General features: G+C 42.2%; 2 protein-coding genes across 4 annotated transcripts; one reads left to right on the forward strand and one right to left on the reverse strand.

Moving 5' to 3' along the window:
* The first annotated feature begins 160 nt into the window (after nucleotides 1–160).
* eif4e2 (eukaryotic translation initiation factor 4E family member 2) lies at nucleotides 161–10,946 on the forward strand. Of its 3 annotated transcripts, none has more exons than XM_023979310.1 (8): nucleotides 161–268; nucleotides 2,812–2,956; nucleotides 7,952–8,086; nucleotides 8,206–8,310; nucleotides 8,764–8,916; nucleotides 9,027–9,163; nucleotides 9,276–9,352; nucleotides 9,576–10,946. In XM_023979310.1, exons 1-7 carry the CDS (start codon nucleotides 249–251, stop codon nucleotides 9,322–9,324), a joined length of 744 nt encoding a protein of 247 aa, XP_023835078.1. In that variant the 5' UTR covers nucleotides 161–248; the 3' UTR covers nucleotides 9,325–9,352; nucleotides 9,576–10,946. The 3 variants fall into 3 exon arrangements, with proteins under 3 accessions (XP_023835078.1, XP_023835079.1, XP_023835080.1); XM_023979311.1 differs by having other exon boundaries at nucleotides 9,276–9,335; XM_023979312.1 differs by having other exon boundaries at nucleotides 2,812–2,926.
* A 134-nt stretch (nucleotides 10,947–11,080) lies between these two features.
* Nucleotides 11,081–17,214, reverse strand: LOC111958122 (phospholipid scramblase family member 5). Its single transcript, XM_023979307.1, has 8 exons — nucleotides 17,129–17,214; nucleotides 15,646–15,991; nucleotides 15,414–15,491; nucleotides 15,018–15,210; nucleotides 13,830–13,941; nucleotides 13,539–13,638; nucleotides 13,340–13,398; nucleotides 11,081–11,400 (listed from the first exon to the last, which is right to left on the reverse strand). Exons 2-8 carry the CDS (start codon nucleotides 15,986–15,988, stop codon nucleotides 11,374–11,376), a joined length of 912 nt encoding a protein of 303 aa, XP_023835075.1. The 5' UTR covers nucleotides 15,989–15,991; nucleotides 17,129–17,214; the 3' UTR covers nucleotides 11,081–11,373.
* Nucleotides 17,215–17,900: the final 686 nt, after the last annotated feature.

The following is a 17,900-nucleotide window of genomic DNA, read 5'->3' on the forward strand; positions in this document are numbered from 1 at the left end:
ACTACTCCGTATACTCTAGTGTCCACAGATGAGGGACAGTACTTTTTCTGTAACACACAAACTGTATTCTGCTACTGTAGGGCTACCTACTCATTAATCTGTAAGCAATATGCGCTCTGGGGCACGTCAACATCGCACGATACTGTAGCCTACGCGCGCGTCCCCCGCTTCGGTCGTGCGCGCCGCCGTTCCTGCGGAATTCAGGGAGCTGTGGTCGGACTGAAGACTCCCACCCCACCTAGAGAATAATGAACAACAAATTTGATGCGTGAGTAATCAAAGCTATTTTGAATATTTGGTGGACAATGGGCGCCCCGCTGTGAATGCAAATTCGTTGAGCAATTAGGCCTATGCCTTGCTCGTGGGTTGCTTGGAGAAAAAGAGGTGTGTCCGGTCTGGTCTGCATGCCTTGCAGGGACTGGGGGACACGCGAGTGCTTGTCATGTCTCATCGTAGTTACGCATTTCACATAACAAGATTCATGGTGACAACGAATCAATCGTTTAATAGGGAATGCTTGCCCCTTCTTGCGATAGCCCTTTTAGCGTCGAGCCCCGCGGGCCGTGGCTGAATCCTCGGCTTGCAAGTGGTTGAAAGTCAGCGGCAGGTGCGCGCAGAGTCGGCTAAAACTATCCCCCATGCCCCTGATCACATTTAGTTATTTTAGGAGAGACAGGTGGGGAAAGGTTTTTATTTAGCAAATGTTAATACGCTATACCGCATGGAAACGTTGACAGCGACAAGCAACCGCGTGTTATGTGTATATTGGAACCACTAAAGTGGCCACTGGCGAGGCTACAATGTTGCACTGGTGAGTGCATGCTTATAACTGTCAACACTGCACATTCGACCACATTGCTAGTGAGAGATGTTGACAAGACCCTGTTACTATACACAAATACCAAGCAATGAAAAGCCAATCACTTTCAGCTGACAACTGTGACCCATAGTATTCACATGTATATAGTGATTATTACAATGTAATAACATAGTACATATACACTGAACAAAAATATAAATGCAACATGCAACAATTTCAAAGTTTTTACTGAGTTACAGTTGATATAAGGAAATCAGTCAATTTAAATAAATTAATTGGGCCCTAATCTATGGATTTGGGGAATACAGATATGCATATGTTGGTCACAGACACCTTTAAAAAAATGTAGGGGTGTGGATCAGAAAACCAGTCAGTATCTGGTGTGAACACCATTTGCCTCATGCAGCGCTACACCTCTCCTTCGCATAGAGTTGATCAGGCTATTGATTGTGGCCTGTAGAATGTTGTCCCGCTCCTTTTCAATGACTGTTAGAAGTTGCTGAATGTTGTCTTGAACTGGAACACACTGTTGTACACGTTGATCCAGAGCACCCCAAACATGCTCAATGGGTGACATGTCAGGTGAGTATGCAGGCCGTAGACGGACTGGGACATTTTCAGCTTCTAGGAATTGTGTACAGATCCTTGCGACATGAGGTGATGGCGGCAGATGAACGGCACGACAATGGGCCTCAGGATCTATGCATTCAAATTGCCATTGATAAAATGCAATTGTGTTCGTTGTACGTAGCTTAAGCCTATTCATAGCATAACCACACCTCCACCATGGGGCACACGTTGACATCATTAAACCGCTCGCCCACACGACACCATACAGTACATGATGTCTGTCATCTGCCCGGTAAAGTTGACACCGAAGAGCACACTTCTCCAGCATGCCAGTGACCATCAAAGGTGAGCATTTGCCCACTGAAGTCGGTTATGATGCCGAACTGCAGTCAGGTCAAGACCCTGGTGAGGACGATGAGCACTCAGATGAGCTTCCCTGAGATGGTTTCTGACAGAAATTCTTCAGATGTGCAAACCCACAGTTTCACCAGCTGTCCGGGTGGCTCGCAGTTGAAGAAGCCGGATGTGGAGGTCCTGGGCTGGCGTGGTTACACGTGGTTTGCAGTTGTGAGGCTGGTTTGACGTACTGCAACATTTTCTACAACGATGTTGGAGGTGGCTTATCGTAGAGTAATTTACCTTAAATTCTCTGGCAACAGCTCTGGTGGACATTCCTGCAGACAGCATGCCAATTGTACGCTCCCTCAAAACTTGAGACATCTGTGGCATTGTATTGCGTGACAAAACTGCACATTTTAGAGTGGCCTTTTATTGTCCCCAGCACAAGGTGCATCTGTGTAATTATCATGCTGTTTAATCAGCTTCTTGATCTGCCACACCTGTTAAGTGGATGGATTATCTTGGCAAAGGAGAAATGCTCACTAACAGGGATGTAAACAAATTTGTAAACAAACATTTTAGAGAAATAAGCTTTTTGTGCATATGGAAAATATCTGGGATCTTTTATTTCAGCTCATGAAACATGGGACCAACACTTTACTAATACTAATATTTTACAATAACCTAGTTAGATAAGACTATTCAAAGTGTGTACTCAACAAGGACCTTCATTGTTGTAAGTAATTACAGTTCGATATCATACTTTGCTTATGTGTATGAGTACAGAATTTGTGTGGATGGATGGATTAGTCTTGTCATGATGCCTCATTGTATTTTTGATAAGGTTCTGTACAGTATCTTATGGTCTTATTCTCCTCACTGACTAGATATCCCCTTTCCCTTTCCTCTCCTCGATATATTCTATCTATGCTGTTTATCCTCTATATATTCTGTCTGTGTACTGTTTATCCTCCATATGTTTTGTCTGCATTCAGTTTATTATCTCACAAGGTCAAATTCCTGGTATATATAAGTGCACCTGGCAAATAAAGGCAATCCTGATTTTGATTCTGTGTGTTCAGTCTGAAAGATGATGACAGTGGGGACCACGACCAGGATCAAGGCTCACAGAAAGACTGTGAGAAGGAAAAAAATGACAATGATGAGGACAATGATCAGAACACTGCCAAGAAGAAGGTGTGTGTGTCGCCCAAATATAATGCTACAGTATGTATTGTTTGTTATGCTTTCTAAATTAGATACATTATAGATGTGATGGCTCAGTTTGTTAGAGCCAAGGCCGGACTACTGCATTTGGGGCCACGGGGCACCACCCCACAACCCCAAAAAGAAAATATATATATGTGACCGACCGGCTCGATTCAGTCTTATGTAGCAAAATTTGAAATGGTGTTTTTAACATTGGATAAAAGAAGAGACTCAGAGCAAAACAATTGTATATCATATACTACAGTCGAGGAACAATGGAAAGTAATTCTGCTTTGAAAGTTGATAAAGCTTAAACCCCACTTTTGAGAAAATGTCTCTTGGTACATTTGAGAAAATGTTTTGGTACACCTACTGGAGAGCTCTTCTAATGTCTACACCCATTTAGCATCATTCACACCCTCTTATTAAGCCTTAACCKCACCCATCTCTTTAAGGAATCACGTGAGGCCATGTGCTATACAGAGTGAGTATGGTACTGTACTAAACAACCAAAGATTTCAAGATTTAAGGCTGGTTTATACTACGTCTATCGTCATGTCTGTAGACAGTTGTCACAGTGACATCATGAATGTTCTATTGTCGTCCGAGATCAAACTTGTCGTTATGAAAAAGTATAAATACAAAAAATGACAGGCTGCATGATGGTCCAAAATACTTAACTGGTGTATTTTAACACCAATAAACTCATTAGTTTAAAATTAAATTTAGTATATGTCAATCTAGCAAACCAGGCAACTAAAAGCAACTTTATAAACAATGTTTAGTTTCTAGCTTGTTAGCTAGCTAACATTAACCACATCATATAGCTGACAACATCTTAGCTTTAGCTCATTTGTATTCGTTATTACAGGAAAATAAACTCTCAACAAGATCATTATTTACAAGTTAATGGCGAGCGAATGACAGAAAATAGCTTACGGTTGTGAGTGTGACGAAATATAAGCATGGCATTCTACCGGAGAATTTTATAACATGGTCACTGTCTCGTTGGCCTAAAGTTATATCCTAATTTGACTTTGGTGCAGGTCATGTTGTTCTTCACATTACCGTCTCTGGAAAACACACATTATATCAAATAAAATCAAAGTTTATTTGTAACATGCACGGGATACAGTAGGTGTAAACGGTACAATGAAATGGTTACTGTAAGCTAATGCACGTCTGTACATAGCGKTGTAATGTACAATTGACCTTATTTTAGCGGCCCAAAAAATGACGGGTGGGCAAGTGAAACCTACTGCGTGATAGGGAAAGGGGGAGATAAGCCGTGTGGGGAAACAGCTTTTTTCACCCGATCTGTCCAACTTATCACCTCTAAAATGTAAATAAAACACTATAAGGAGTTTATATAATGTGTCATTGCATACCTATTTGAGGGTTTGTGTCGAATTTGAATCAGGTTTTTAGGGCTGCGCTAAAGTTATATTCAGAAGTAAACAGCGGCTGTTGCGGCTTTTGAGAGTCATGATGGCTTGCGGTAATGATGCAAAAAATGAAAGCATTCAGTTGTACAATTGACTAGTGATCCCTCATTACCCTGTCCCTTTCTTAATTTTAAACTGCGTGAGAAGCGCTACACACCTGTTGGAGAGCTGTACGACACAGAATGAGTTGGTTTATGCGTGCTGTACGTTACGTCATGACACGTCACCATTTAACGTAGTGTTGGAGGGGTCCGTTTTTTCAACTTTTCTCCAATACTATTGGGCCATTACCATGTCAATCAACGCTTGAATATAAACGTAGTTCACACCGCAGATTTTGATGCCAACACAGTCGCTACATTCCCAATAGTTTTCATTACAGCCTCGTTTGAATGCCACGGTTGCGCAAATTTGTACGGAATGGGGTTAGTCGACAGTACTTGCATAGTGGAGTCTTTTGTTTAGACATGTAGATAGCTAGCTAGCTTAACAATGAACCATAATCCCAACTCATAACGTTACTACCCTACATGAATCTGCTGGTAGCTAAAGCTAACCAACTAGCTAGGTTCAATGTTAGCTAGCTAGCTAACATTAGGCTATAACTAGCAATGCAAATGGCTCTGCAATACAAATAATATCAATACACAGATCATACACGTAACGTTAGCTAGCGAGACAGCCGGCTAACATTAGAAAGCTAGCTAACAGTACGCTTTAACTTCAATGAAAACAACTTTCWGATTTTTTTTWAAACGTATAATATCTGAAAATGTAGCTAGCTATACATGGATGAACGCTTCTCCCTCTCTGTCACGGATTCCATGGTTGCCCTTAGTTTGAAGATACAATACAACAGCATTCTTCTTTTCTATTTTCTAATCCCTCAGTTATTTGCAATCAAACGCCAGAATTTTCTCCATCTCCTTAGCTATCATACTCTGCTTCCACCAGGTATTCCACTGATTTCAAAACTCGATCCTCCAGAAAGTGGAGAGCATTAGCAACACTTATGTAGTTCTTCATGATATKTTTTTTTAAAAGCTGAGCAGCTCATGTTATAGACAGAAACGAGCTACATGGCAGACCAATCCGAACTCATCTCTCGGCATGTCCAGCCTTTCCATTATCTCAGCCAATCATGACTAGCTGGAAGGTTCCTGACTTTCTGTGGCTAAACAAACTAGGCTCGTAATTTTACAATTGTTTTCATATTTACAGATGGCATACACATTTGTTATTAAGGCACATGAAAGTTCACATGTTCTAGAAGGAATGTCTGCCAAAAAAACAATTTTGGTTTCCTGAAACAAGTCACATATATATATATTTTTTTGGGGGGGGGGGCAGAAAGTTGTTTTCATTGAAAATGTGCTGTTTTATAWCGCTATTCTACATATTTTGACATGAGGCTGACAGAAAATATTACATTTTAAAACAAATTTCCTGCAATTCTACACATGGGGCAGAGTGAAACATTTGCTGTTTTATAGCTAATCTCATGCTATTTTTCTAAAAATGTTAAAGCAAATTTCCTGCTATTTTATTAATTTTGCCATGAGGCTGAGAGAAAATGTTACAGTTTTGAAGCAAATTTCCTGCAATTCAACACATTTTGCCATTGCTTATGACCCTGGAGGTTGTGGGCCCCAGGGCACATGTCCGTTCAGTAACCCGGCCCTGTTTGGAGCACAATGTTGATATCTGAACTTCAAGCTTTATGAGTACAATTCCTGCCTCATATGGTGTACTGAATAAAGGAGTTATCATGACTTCAGAAAGTATTCATACCCCTTGACTTATTCCACATTTTGTTGTGTTACAGCCTGAATTCCAAATCTATTCAATATTTTTTTTTATCTCACCCATCTGCACACAATACCCCATAATGATAAAGTGAAAACATGTTTTTATAAATTTTGGGAAATTAATCGAAAATAACTACATAAATATCMAATTTACATAAGTATTCACACCCTTGAGTCAGTACTTTGTAGAAGCACCTTTGGCAGTGAATACAGTTGTGAGTCTTTCTGGGTAAGTCTATAAGAGCATTCCACACCTGGATTGTGCAACATTTGCCCTTTATTCTTTTCAAAATTCTTCAAGCTCTGTTAAATTGGTTGTTGATCATTGTTAGACAACAATTTTCTGGTCTTGCCAAAGATTTTCAAGTTGATTTAAGTCAAAACTGTAACTCGGCCATTCAGAAACATTCACTGTCTTCTTGGTAAGCAACTCCAGTGAAGATTTGGCCTTGTGTTTTAGGTTATTTTCCTGCTGAAAGATGAATTCATCTCTCTGTGTCTGGTGGAAAGCAGACTGAACAAGGTTTTACTCTAGGATTTTGCCTGTGCTTAGCTCCATTCCGTTTCTTTTTTTACTCCAAACATACCCAAAACATGATGCAGCCACCACTATGCTTGAAAATATGGAGAGTGGTACTCAGTAATGTGTTGTATTGGATTTGCCCCATGTTTTTGCAAGATTCCTTTAGTGCCTTGTTGCAAACAAGATGCATGTTTTGGAATATGTGTATTCTGTACAGGCTTCCTTCTTTTCACTCTGCCAATTGGGTTAGTATTGTGGAGTAACTACAATGTTGTTGATCCAGTCTCAGCTTTCTCATATCACAGCCATTAAACTCTGTAACTGTTTTAAAGTCACCATTGGCCTCATGGTGAAATCCCTGAGCGGTTTCCTTCCTCTCCAGCAACTGAGTTAGGAAGGACGCCTGTATCTTTGGAGTGACTGGGTGTACTGATACACCATCCAAAGTGTAATTAATAACTTCGCCATGTGCAAGGGATATTCCATGTCTGTTCATTTTTTCCCCCATCTACCAATAGGTGCCCTTCTTTGCGAGGCAATGGAAAGCCTCCCTGGTCTTTGTGGTTGAATCTGTATTTGAAATTCACTGCTCGACTGAGGGACCTGACAATTATCTGTATGTGTGGAGTACAGAGATGAGGTAGTCATAAAAAATAATGTTAAACGATATTATTGCACACAGAGTGAATCCATGCAACTTATTCTGTGACTTGTTAAGGACATTTTTACTTATTTTGGCTTGCCATAACAAAGGGGTTTAATATTTATTGACTCAAGACATATCAGCTTTTCATTTTTTATTAATTAACAAACTTTTAGAAAAAGATAATTCCACTTTGACAATAAGGAGATATTGTTTGTAGGTCAGTGATATATATAAATATATTTAATAAATTCAGGCTCTAACACAACAAAATATGGAAAAAGTCAAGGGGTGAATACTTTCTGAAGGCACTGTAAGTGTGAATAAGTGGCGCAGTGGTCTAAGGCTCTGCATCTCAGTGCAAGAGGCGTCTCTACAGTCCCTGGTTCGAATCCAGGCTGTACTACATCCGGCCGTGATTGGGAGTCCCATAGAGCGGTGCACAATTGTCCAGGTTTGGTCGTGGTAGGCCTTCATTGTAAATAAGAATTTGTTCTTAACTGACTTGCCTAATTAAATAAAGGATAAGTTACTTTAGGATAAAAGTGCCTGCTAAATGACCGTATCTTGTCTCTTCTCTGCTCTGTTGTTCAGATTGCAGTTCCAGGGGTAGGGGAGCACCCCCTCCAGTATAACTACTCCTTCTGGTACTCCAGACGCACCCCCGGCCGGCCTGCCAGCACCCAGAGTTACGAATCCAACATCAAACAGATCGGCAGCTTTGCCTCGGTCAGTCCCTATTGGGAACCATTGTTCTTTGCCTTTCACCTTTGCAGTTTCTAGACTCAGCTGATCTAGTTTAGTATGGATCTAGGGTTCTAGACTAATTCTGTCCTCCGGTCCACCAGGTGGAGCAGTTCTGGCGTTTCTACAGTCACATGATCCGTCCGGGCGACCTGACGGGCCACAGCGACTTCCACCTTTTCAAGGAAGGGATTAAACCCATGTGGGAGGTGGGTAGCAAAGATGGTGGATAAATGGAGATAGTTCACTCAGGCCGTTTACCATTGAACATTTCTGTCTACTTAAGTGGCTGGCTCTCCCATAGACACCAATGCGATAGCAGCTGGGTCTTGTCTACTTAGTTCATTTTCTTTTAATTGGGGGAGTGGGATGTCTCGCTTCCTGTAATCTTTTGATCTATCCTTACCTTTATGAGCTCACTCAAGCTGACCTTAGATCACTGTCTTCACCTGTTTATAATGTTATACCATTACCAGGGTTGTATTCATTAGGAAGCAAATAGAAGAAAACAGACGGGATCAGAAAGGGACTGCCTAAACTAATAAGGAATGCTCATTTTCCTTTTCAATTGCAGAATGTTTTGTTTTGGTGTGCCCTAATGAACATGACATATTTGTTTCCTGCCTAATGCCCGTGTCTATCTTCTCTCTGTGTCTCTCTAGGACGACGCTAATAAGCTAGGTGGGAAGTGGATCATCCGGCTGAGGAAGGGCCTGGCGTCTCGTTGCTGGGAGAATCTGATTCTGGCCATGCTGGGGGAACAGTTTATGGTGGGGGAGGAGATCTGTGGCGCTGTGGTGTCTGTACGCTTCCAGGTACACACATACATCGAGCCGGACGTGCAAACACACGCACACACACACACATTCACTGTTCCAGTGTCTATTGTTGCCAACACTATGCTTCCCTCATGTCTTTCCTCCAGGAGGACATAATCTCCATCTGGAACAAGACAGCCAGTGACCAGTCCACCATTACCCGGATCAGAGACACTCTACGTAGGGTCCTCAACCTACCCCCCAACACCATTATGGAGTACAAGACACACACCGACAGCATCAAGTAAATACACACACACACACAAACACAGAGCTAATGCCTGAGCTACTAGGCTTTAGCTCAGTAGGCTAACACAGTCTGTGATACCTGGGGGGGGGGTTCTGTCTGTTCTCAGGGCCTGGGAGGACTTCCATGGTCTGGTGAACGCTGTTGGTGGTCGCTAGTCTCCAAAGCTGTGAGTTTCTGCCAAGGGTAGGAGCTGCTATGTCTTAATTCATATTCCTACATGCACACACTGGCTTGCCTCATGTTCTTACTTCTGTTGTGTGTCTGTGCATGGAAATCATGACACTAGTCATGATCAGTACTATTATTAGTACTACTGTATTAGTACGCTAGTAGTCAATTATAGGAACTGAGTGTTTCAATAACCTAACTGTCTCTGTTTATGTTTGTCTCTCTCTCATATCTCTAGATTTGTGTGTAGTGTCTTTTGGATGAAATCCGGAGGAATAATACCTTTTTAAGGATCAGTACTGTTTTACATGGCGACAGCGAGGGAGAGATAGAGAAAGAGAGGGGGGGACAGTGGCAAAAGAGCATTCCTTCCTTTCTATGGCTCATGGAACCCATTTGAACTTAACTGAAAAAGAAAATCCACTCTACAGAACACGGAACCAAGCCGGTTTGTCGGTTTGTTGGAGCAAATAAGAAAAATGGTTTTTCATCTGCCTGCCAGTCAGAGATGAATGAAACCTCAGTGGGTGTATTTTTTCGAGCTACACTGTCCCTGATCTGCCAACAGAGGGAGACTTTGGCCAATGACTGTTGACGGAATCTTCTTCTAACAGAATATTAAACCAAACCCTTCCCATAAATAGGTAGATACAGAATATTCATCATTGTGTAGCACAATCACAGTTCCCTCTGGTAGAGTTTTAAATGTACAGCAGAGAAAATGTATCTGTTTTTTTTTTTACTCTGAAACTAAACAGGGTTGCAGGTGGAAGTTATTTTATTATAGTGCAGTATTTTAACTACAATGCCTCTAGTCATTTAAACTAGAAATATTATTGCGTGCAAAAATATATTTCTAGAAAAAGATATGTCCTTTTGAGAAATCTATTTACTTAACGAGAATCGAGAACAGGATTCTTTACCTTTGACCAGGAAGTCTTCAACCCAAAGGATGGGGACCATCCTAAAGGGGGACTGCGGGTAACGTGAAACGGCCTCTTTAGAATGGACTGCCTAGCTGCCTATATCACTGTGCCTGGCCTCGAGACGGACCCAACCCAGATTAAACATTCAAAATGCCTTTCAAGATCCCACAGTGAAGATGGACATAACATTACAACTTTAACAACAATGTAATAATGTTGTAACAATGTTATCTGTGACAACATAATCTCTCCAGTGTGGAATGGTGGTAGCCTGGGTGTCAGTCTGTTTCCGCTCTCTTGCCAACTCCTTTTGGAATTGTCATGCAAAACAGTTTGGCTTGACAATGATCATGGAGTTAGTCAAAATCACAAACAGATCTGGGACCAGGCTAGAATGGTGGCCCTGCTGTGATATTTCCCCCGGGTAGAAGGAGTCCCTGAACACTGACCTGGAATCAGCTCATCTGACCCCCTCACCATTTAGTGCTACAGAACAGAAACTGGTCCCAGGCCAGAGCTTGGGGCTCCTTCTATCTTCTCCCCTCTGATGATATACTGCCTAGGATTGGGTGGGTGGTGCTGGAAAAAGGGTGTCTTGTCAAAATGAGGAAAGTACTGTCTGATGGATATACACCTGATGGATTATAGCAATAAATGTTGATTATGCATCTGCTGCTAACCAATGGCTTCAGTGTTCTATTCTGTGATGTCACCGGTGGCATATGTATGATGAGGAAAACATGTATCTTTCCAAACAAAGATAGTATGAACTGATTGTCAGTCAGTCAAATTGTTGTGATGGGAGCATAAGCCAATGCAAGGTATCTATTAAGTTTAATTGGATGTATCTCTTCTACTAGGACAACTAAATGAGAACTAAATAAAGGAAAGGAGGTCATGCCATGCAGACTAGTACATCTTTGGTGTCGCTAACATTTGCACCCCTCCCCCAAACAACTGTCCATGTGTTCATCATCTCTGATGATGCTGCGGCGTGGCATCGGGCGAAGCTGTGAAACTCGCCGATGGTCATTTGACCTCTGCAGTTCTCATGGTCCACTTTTGATTACCTACATTTTCTCATCTCTGATTGTCTGGTGCCAGTTCAGTTCAGCTCATCTCAAAGAACATATAATTCTAAAGAGAGAGGGAGAGAATGAGAGAGAGAGAGATGGAATGGTCAATGTAGGGAGTACAGAGAGTAGAGGTCGACCGATTATGATTTTTCAACGCCGATACTGATACCCATTATTGGAGGACCCAAAAAAGCCGATAACGATTAATCGGCCGATTTTTTCAGATTTATTTGTAATAATGACAATTACAACAATACTGAATGAACACTTATTTTAACTTAATATAATACATAAATAAAATCAATTTAGCCTTAAATAAATAATGAAACATGTTCAATTTGGTTTAAATAATGCAAAAACAAAGTGTTGGAGAAGAAAGTAAAAGTGCAATATGTGCCATGTAAGAAAGCTAACGTTTAAGTTCCTTGCTCAGAACATGAGAACATATGAAAGCTGGTGGTTCCTTTTAACATGAGTCTTCAATATTCCCAGGTAAGAAGTTTTTGGTTGTAGTTATTATAGGAATTATAGGACTATTTCTCTCTATATGATTTGTATTTCATATACCTTTGACTATTGGATGTTCTTATAGGCACTTTAGTATTGCCAGTGTAACAGTATAGCTTCCATCCCTCTCCTCGCCGCTACCTGGGCTCGAACCAGGAACACATCGACAACAGCCACCCTCGAAGCAGTGTTACTCATGCAGAGCAAGGGGAACAACTACTCCAAGTCTCAGKGCGAGTGACGTTTGAAACGCTATTAGCGCACACCTCACTAACTAGCTAGCCATTTCACATCGGTTACACCAGCCTAATCTCGGGAGTTGATAGGCTTGAAGTCATAAACAGCGCAATGCTTGAAGCATTGCGAAGAGCTGCTGGCAATACGCACGAAAGTGCTGTTTGAATGAATGCTTACGAGCCTGCTGGTGCCTACCATCGCTCAGTCAGACTGCTCTATCAAATCATAGACTTAATTATAACATAATAACACACAGAAATATGAGCCTTAGGTCATTAATATGGTCGAATCCGGAAACTATAATCTCAAAAACAAAACGTTTATTCTTTTAGTGAAATACGGAACCGTTCCGTATTTTATCTAACGGGTGGCATCCATAAGTCTAAATATTCCTGTTACATTGCACAACCTTCAATGTTATGTCATAATTACGTAAAATTCTGGCAAATTAGTTCGCAATGAGCCAAGCGGCCCAAACTGTTGCATATACCCTGACTCTGCGTGCAATGAACGCAAGAGAAGTGACACAATTTCACCTGGTTAATATTGCCTGCTAACCTGGATTTCTTTTAGCTAAATATGCAGGTTTAAAAATATATACTTCTGTGTATTGACTTTAAGAAAGGCATTGATGTTTATGGTTAGGTACACGTTGGAGCAACGACAGTCCTTTTTCGCGAATGCGCACTGCATCGATTATATGCAACGCAGGACACGCTAGATAAACTAGTAATATCATCAACCATGTGTAGTTATAATTAGTGATTATGATTGATTGATTGATTGTTTTTTATAAGATAAGTTTAATGCTAGCTAGCAACTTACCTTGGCTTACTGCATTCGCGTAACAGGCGGGCTCCTCGTGAGGCAGGTGGTTAGAGCGTTGGACTAGTTAACTGTAAGGTTGCAAGATTGAATCCCTGAGCTGATAAGGTAAAAATCTGTCGTTCTGCCCCTGAACAAGGCAGTTAACCCACCGTTCCTAGGCCGTCATTGAAAATAGAATGTGTTCTTAACTGACTTGCCTAGTTAAATAAAGGTGTAAAAAAAACAACGGCAAAATCGGCGTCCAGCATTACCGATTTCCGATTGTTATGAAAACTTGAAATCGGCCCTAATTAATCGGACATTCCGATTAATCGGTTGACCTCTAGTACAGAGTTTGCGTCCCCAGGTCAGATTCACGTTGTATTCATTGATTCCCACAGTATTTTATCTGGGTAGTTTTTTGTGGGAGAGTTTTTCTTCATGCTTACCAGTAGGAACGTGGCCGCCAGCAGAAGAAGTTTGGTCTGTGATGTCATATCCTGTGGAACTGCAGGATTAAGAGGTTTTAGGAGGAGAGGGGTTTTTGCAGTGTTCTCGAACAGTAGATACTTCTATTTGTTTTTAAGGTAAAGCTATTAAGCCAAGGTTTAGCTATATGGCTTCGGGTGTAAACGAAGGAAAGCTCACCCTCTAACCCAAAGTATTCATGATCCATGTTGCATTCTTCGTTAAACCCAGGCCATTTCTTCCATATGGAGCCAATTTTCTCACCGATGGCTGAGACCACCTGATGTTTGACAAAGAGATAAAAATGCATACAGTAGAATGGAAATGGTGAAACAGATATTTGCATATGGCATAAATTATCTACTGAAATAATTATTCAAAAATGAGTTAAATAATATGATAATCAACCAAATATCCGACCAATCAAAGTCAATCAGATAATGGCTGGTAATGGCCTGAAATGATAATGACCTGGAATTCTTGGTTAGAGAGGCATCGGTAGGGGCAGCACGATCCCTGGATTCTTACAGTGGCGGTTCCATCGGAATCACACACTTCCAGGAGAGGGGTGAACATACTCCATCTGTTAACAGGTACAACTGGTGAACACACAACCCCTCCTGCACCCACTCACAGACGCTGATAAGAGACCAATCCTGGGTGGTGATTGATCTTGTTTTTTTGTATTTCCTAGTGTGGGTTGATTGGTTGCATGGTCGGATGGATGATCAAGGTTTCAGCTGGTCAGTTTTCTATTGCATTGCACKACTGAGACCATTGTCCACTTGGTGTCATAAGAGGTCTACCGGGGTGACCCCTCCATACTGTAGAATAGAGATACAACACAGATCTAATTCAAACTTCTACTTTGCTCTGAGCTCTGTTAATTGGATACAGTGATTCTGGTGGCCTTGTCTGCAAGCTCTACTAAATAAACACACAAAGGAGACCTCTTCTAACCCTAGAGAAATACTTGGGAGAGAGAGGGTCAGCATTTCAGAGAGAGAGCGAGGGAAAGAGAGAGGGAACGCAAGAGAGAGGTTGGGCATTTCAGAGAGAGCGAGGGAACGCAAGAGAGAGTTTGGGCATTTCAGAGAGAGCGAGAGAGAGAGAGAAATAGAGGAAACGATAGAGAGAGGTTGGGCATTTGGTCAAAAATAACTAGGCCTAGTCTTTACCATTTTTTCCACTAAATTAGCCACCATTTTGATTGAGTGGTGTGGAAACGGTGATGTAATGAGGGAAAACAAGAGGCGCAGCCGCCAGACACAAAGCTGTTTTTCCTAGCAGGAATGAAGCCACATTCCTCCCCACCCAGGACACCAGCGACCTAGGTTAGCCTGGCTCCATCCATCTAGACAGCTGTGCTATGTGCTAACTCCCCCCAGTTTAGCCTCCCTGGAGACTGGGTGGGAGTGGGGAGTGAGGAGAGAGGAGAGAGGAGCACCACCCATTCTATTTACAGTCCTGGGTCGTATTCATTAAGCCCCAAAAGAAGAAATAGTCTGAAATGGAGAGACTATCTGAACATTAACAAACACTCTTTTCGTTGTCCGTTGCACAGCGTTTTGATTCTGGAGTGAGTGGGGGTAGGGATAAATGTGAGAAATATTCTGGGAGAGAGGTAGAGGTTGGAGGTTGATTTCAGGATAGACATACCTCTGCCGTACGCTCCCTAAGAGCTGCCGTTGGGGGGTGTAGACCCTCATTTCCATCAAGCAGCAGCCAAGGCAGCACGCGTCCACCCTGAGGGGTCTTTCAAACAGGAAGACCTGGCGGGCCTGGCGGTCAAAACCTTGTAGGGAGCAGGACCGGGCCGGGCCGCAGCACTGCAGACACATACAGGAACTCTCTGAGAAGGAGAAACACAGAGGGCCCAGTTTCAATAATGAAATGGTAACCAGAAAAATGTACATCCCAGATGGGCAATAAAATTKTATTCTAGAATTTCTATTCTATAGATACTATTCTATTCTATGGCCACAGCTCTGTCTGTCTGCAGACACATTCAGGATCTATAAGTGTAATGGCTGCATGTTACTGTTATTGTTGTACCTTCTACAGCCACAAAGAGCTGCTCACTGCTGTCCCCGGTGGCAATGCTGTAGGTCCTGCGGGACACACATTGTGGACCTGGAACACAGCAGCATGACATGACCAGGTCAGAAGGACTATCACTAATACACACATCATACCGTGTCTCATAGAATCAATAGGCAAATTGTTGGCAGAAAATCATTCTTTCCTCTGATGTAACTGTATATGTCACACATGAAGTTGCACAAACCTTGCAGCTCTGGCCTAGCTGTGATACGTAGTTGGCTGACTGCGTCCAGGAGAGCCAGACCCTCCTGTCCACCCGCACCATTCAACCAATGCTCCCCTGCTATCTCTGGCCCTCCAGAAGCCCTGGGCCTCACGTGGCCATTCTCCCCTTGACCAGGGCCGAGGCCCAGCTGCTGGTCCTCTGAGCCCAGGTCAGGTGGCCCGTGGTGGGGTATGGAGCAAGACAAACTCTGGGGATCGGCGGAGAGCCTCCTTCGACTGTGGAAGGCTCTGAAGAACCTCTCGATGTGCTTCTCTCTCTCCAGACGGCCGAAGGGGAGGGGCTGGGCGGTCACTGCTGACATAGTCTGGGACAGGATGCAGGAAGCAATGACAGGAATTACTGTTCAAGGTTGGGGKTAATTTATAGATATAAATAGAGGACTCTGCGCACACAGACGCCAAAATGGGACAGAGTCCTCTATCATTCTCTATGGGTCAATTACATTTGAATTCAGTCTATTCTCAATTGAAATTCCAATTCCAATTGTCATCAATGCTCTTCAATGAGGAAATATTGGAATTGGAATTTGGTTTACTTTCAGAATTGACTGGAATTGAGATGGAATTGTCTATCACTCCCTTTATCCCAATATCATCACACTATTAACCCCAATAATCTGCAAATTACATCAGGTTCTCAAACAATCCAAAGGATTAGACCCCAAAATTAACAAAAAAACAACTGTCTTTATACATGCGTCTGCCTCTTGCTCCACAGTCAACACATCCCTGGCACCGGAACAATCTCAGCTCTCTGAAGACGGAGTGGAAGCAACACAGTGGCCAGCTCCTGGCTATTTCATATTCACGCCACAGCATCACTGAAACCACTACATCCATCTCCTATTGAAAACCTGTCGCAATCTACAATACCTCTGGTTCAGACACTCAACTCTATGGTAATATGTCACCGTTGATTCGTATTTGGTGACACTTTAAGTTGCTCTTCACACTCCGTGTTTCTCAAACCTGTGTAGTTACACCGTAGTTACTCGAGTAACAACATTGTATTAAGGTATTGCTTCTGTTGCTACTTGAGTAATTAGTGTAACTACAGAGGTATAAGAGCCATTTACCGTGTATCTAACCCGTGTCTGAAACCTACTGCACATAGTCTGACTCCATGGACTCACAGCAAAGTGTAGCATATTGCACAGTTGTTCCTTTAACAGTAGTGGTGACACGCTCTATTTGAATGCTCTGTGTACTCCGCTCCAGAAGCAACAAGTGTTCCAACGCTATTCAATGGCGTGCGAAACAATCTTTCCACGTCTGTCTTTCTCCTCATATGGTCAAATAAATCAAAAATTCTCCACAACATTATTTTCATGATAAGTTACATAACAGCAAAGTATGTACAGTGTTGGTGGTTTACAATTAATATAGATGGAAGTAAGTGAGTATGTTTTTTAAACAAATGTTGCCATTTCTCAAGCTCTTACCGTCTAAGGTCCACTCCCTGGTATCTCTTGATTGAAGTGTCTAGTGTCTAGTAGGCAAGCATCTGGGTTTTTGAAAAAGGGATGGGTGAAGTAGGCTTCTATCTAGCATTCAAGTTGTGTGGGTGTGTGTATGTGTGTGTGTTTGCGAGGATGAGTGTTATGGGGGGTGGGGGGGGGGGGGGGGGCTCAACCACTGGTCTCTCTGACTCTGTCTCCCCCCGTCCAGTTTCCATCCCAACCAGCCGGATTTTTCTTTTGTTGGGCCAGAAAGGCACACTCACCCATGTAATTGAGATCTGCTTCTGGGAGAGGGGGTGGGTGGTGGGGGTGAGGGGGGTAGGAGAGAATCGGGGGATGGCTGTGTGAGAGAGGGCGTATAGGGAGACACCCCCTCTCTCTTCCATGCCTCCGGATTTGTACAACCCAAATGTGATTGGTTGGCATTTGGTTATGATGAACGGCATTGATCTTACATAGAGTTGGGCTGATTTCTAGAAATGATGTTGTTGAAAGTGTGAACATGGCTCCTATCACAAAGAGTTGTTATACCATTACCTTTAATAGAACAAGTAGTTATACATTACCTTTAATATGACAGGTTGTTTACCATTACCTTTAATAAGAACAGTTGTTATACCATTACTTTAATAAGAACAGTTGTTATACATTACTTAATAAGAACAAGTTGTTATACCATTCTTTAATAAGACAAAGTTATATTTGAACAAAAAACACTGCATGTTCAACACACTAGATTTCAAGTAAAATAAAA

The sequence above is a fragment of the Salvelinus sp. IW2-2015 genome, linkage group LG33, assembly GCF_002910315.2.
Source record: "Salvelinus sp. IW2-2015 linkage group LG33, ASM291031v2, whole genome shotgun sequence".
NCBI lineage: Eukaryota > Metazoa > Chordata > Actinopteri > Salmoniformes > Salmonidae > Salvelinus > Salvelinus sp. IW2-2015.